The sequence below is a fragment of the Mus caroli genome, chromosome 6, assembly GCF_900094665.2.
Source record: "Mus caroli chromosome 6, CAROLI_EIJ_v1.1, whole genome shotgun sequence".
Taxonomy (NCBI): domain Eukaryota; kingdom Metazoa; phylum Chordata; class Mammalia; order Rodentia; family Muridae; genus Mus; species Mus caroli.
Window position 1 is genome coordinate 115,465,957 of NC_034575.1, and position 3,297 is coordinate 115,469,253.

General features: G+C 36.0%; 1 protein-coding gene across 1 annotated transcript in view; it reads left to right on the forward strand.

Moving 5' to 3' along the window:
• Kdm5a (lysine demethylase 5A) overlaps positions 1-3,297 on the forward strand; it is a 70,013-nt gene that overhangs the window by 44,249 nt on the left and 22,467 nt on the right. Inside the window, 1 exon segment of the mRNA XM_029478250.1 lies at positions 1,061-1,199. Coding sequence (XP_029334110.1) covers positions 1,061-1,199 — 139 coding nt within the window.

Here is a 3,297-nt window from a genome sequence, read left to right on the forward strand (position 1 = left end):
TTTTTTTTTTTTTAAAGATTTATTTATTTTATGTATGTCCATTACAGATGGTTGTAAGCCACCATGTGGGTGCTGGGAATTGAACTCAGGACCTCTGGAAGAGCATTCGGTGCTCTTAAATGCTGAGCCATCTCTCCAGCCCGTCTTGGAACTTTCTATGTAGACTAGGCCTTGAACTCACAGAGATCCATCAGGTGCTGGCATTAAAGGCATACATCACCACAGTATCCTAACTCATAATATTTTAATCAATAACAAGTTTCTTTTGTAAATGCCTTCTGGTTTTTGTTTGTTTGTTTTGTTTTGTTTTGTTTTTAGCTAATGCCATTGAATTTTCCCACATGTCTCCTAACATGGAATGCAATTCATGATGATAAGACTAAAGCTTCCTACTGCTTTACAGAGTGGATGTGTGGGGCTCAGAATCCTTTATGTGTCACTGCCCACACTCTGCTAGTTCACACTCACTCGCACTCCATCGTTCCTGCACCTACCGTACAGCCTCCAGTCTCAAGATGAAACTGACAGCTTAAAAACAAATTTTGTCCATACTTTTTTTTTTTTTTCATTTTCTTTCATTAGGTAATGTACTTTTTTAGAGCCTTCGTTAAAGCACTTTCAAATCTCTAGGCAGAATTACTTACTATGTGGCTATGAACCCAAAATAATTTGTTCCAATACCAGTGTAATTCTTGGATTTTGATGAATGCGAATAAGGTCATCATAAATGTGTTGCTAGCCATGCCCACCTCTGATGGTTGCATGTAGTTTAGAGAGGTAGAATAGAGGTAGTCTAGGACTAAGTAGTAAATAGTAAAAGGAACCTGGAGTCAAGACTCATTCTGAATCAGTACATCAGGTTTGCCAATTAGTTTATGAGAANATAGTTTTCTTGTCTGTAAAATAGAAAGAAAGATGGCAGCTGCTTTGTTTGCCTTGTGGGAGTGTGAAAAGAAGTGAGCTCATGAATATGAGTTTCTTACACATTGGAAAATGCTATTTTAATTCTTTTAGTAATTGGACTTTTACATAGTATCTTACTGTTTTATTGTTCATTTAGACCACGGCACAGTATGGCAAATTTAGAAAATATTGTGAATGAAGCCAAGAACATTCCAGCCTTTCTACCCAATGTGTTGTCCTTAAAAGAAGCCTTACAAAAGGCTCGTGAATGGACAGCTAAAGTGGAAGCTATTCAGGTAAAGAAACGTTCAGATTAGCCTACCTGTCAGTTAATACGTTCTTATAAATAAATTATATAAGCCTTACTTCATTAGAATATNCATAATAAAGTAATAGTTCATCTATTCTTTCCTCTGATTTTAAAATTCAGAATAAATACTAAATATTTAAAGGTAACTAGTTTTGATTAGGAAAGCTGATAGAGTTAGATAATCAATTTTTCAGAGAAAGGGGCAGTTAAATTTTATGACTACAAATTATTTCACAGTTTATATGGGGGGGTGTTGTTTTTTTGAGACAGGTCTCACTGTGTAGCTCTGATTGGTCTGAAACTCAAAGTTGTACTACATTCAGTTACTTTTTTGAGAAATAAAATAGTTTTCTTGTCTGTAAAATAGAAATAAAGATGGCAGCTGCTTTGTTTGCCTTGTGGGAGTGTGAAAAGGATTAAGTGAGCTCATGAATATGATTTTCTTATACATTGGAAACTGGCCTGGACTTACTGCGTAGAGCTGCCTGGCCTCCAGTTCACAGAGATCTGCCTGCTTCTGCTATCTCAGGACTGGGCTTAAAGTCATGTACTACCACTGCTAACTTACCTTCTTGATGATTTTTAAGAACTTGTCTGTCAGTCCTTCCCTTTGGTAAAATACTGACTTGAAGGCTGTGAGTGAGTAGAGTCTTTTACTAGGACGGCTCTTCAGGCTACANGACTTGTAGTTTTACCCAGAAGATAATCTGTGGTCAAAGGACCATAGTTGGACATCAGAAGGAGTAAGAATGAGTATATTATTTCTTGGCCCTTTTTGATATCTGAGCATTTTTATTTGTTTCTTGCCATTAGTGTTTCATAATTACACACTATATTATTATTTAAAAGCATTATTTAATTGTGTTTGTGCCTGAATGTATGTTTATGTACCACATTCATGGACAAGCCCAGAAAAACTAACAGAGGGTTTTGGATTTCCTGGAACTGGAGTTCTATGCTGTAGTGAGATGTAATGTGAGTGTTGGGAACTGAACCTGGGTCTTATACATGGGCAGAAAATTCTTAACCACCAAGCCATTTCTCTTGTCCCCTGTCTCTATATTATTATTGTAAAGAATTGATAGTTAGTTGCCTATTTTTTAAAACACTGTTTCATATAGCCTAAAACTGCCTTCAAGCTGTGTAGCCAAAGTGGGCCTTGAACTCTGAATTTACCTCCTATCTTCTGAGTGCTGGGATTATATGCATACACCAGCAAAAATTCATAGATTTGTCTTTATTTTCCAAGACATGTCAGTGTATCTTTCAAAATGAAATTTCAAGCAACCATATCAGTTACTACATGAGAAATAACATTTTCCTAGAATGTAGTAGANTGGTTCTGAAAACAGAAGTGATTTCACAACATGGAAATACTGCAACCACATGTCTTTTGGAGCGAAGTAATCATTCATAGCTTTCATTCTGTAACTGCACAGGAGTGGCTATGCAATCTAAGGAACTGTTTTTAAATCTTATATCCATAGAAATTAAATTTGGGGTTGTAATGGTAAAATAGATTTCTACACTGCAAAAAAGATTCTTCTGTTGTCCTCTGTGATTNTTTATGGAGGCTGAAGCAATGGCTTAGAGGTTAAGAGGACTAACTGCTTTTGTGAAGGTCTTGGGTTCAGTTCCCAGCTCTCACATGGCACCTCACAACATCTGTAACTCCAGTTCCAGGGAATCTGACACCTCTGACCTCTGAAGGCGCTGTACATGCTACACATACATATTGGCAAGTCAGTCTCATAAAATCTTTAAAAATATTTACTTGTTTTAGTAGCAAATTCATTCTTCATTTCTTAATTTCATTTATATATTTCTGTTCTTTAGCTTGTCCTTTGAAGTATTTTTATCTTACTGGTTCTCTTATTTATTATTAAAAGAAAAATTTTGGTAATTTGTTCATTAAAAATGAATTTCTTGGGCTGGAGAGATGGCTTAGCAGTTAAGAGCACTGGCTGCTCTTCCAGAGGTCCTGAGTTCAAATCCCAGCAACCATAAAAAATCTGACGCCCTCTTCTGGAGTGACTGAAGACAGCTACAGTGTACTTACATATAATAAATAAATAAATTTTTTT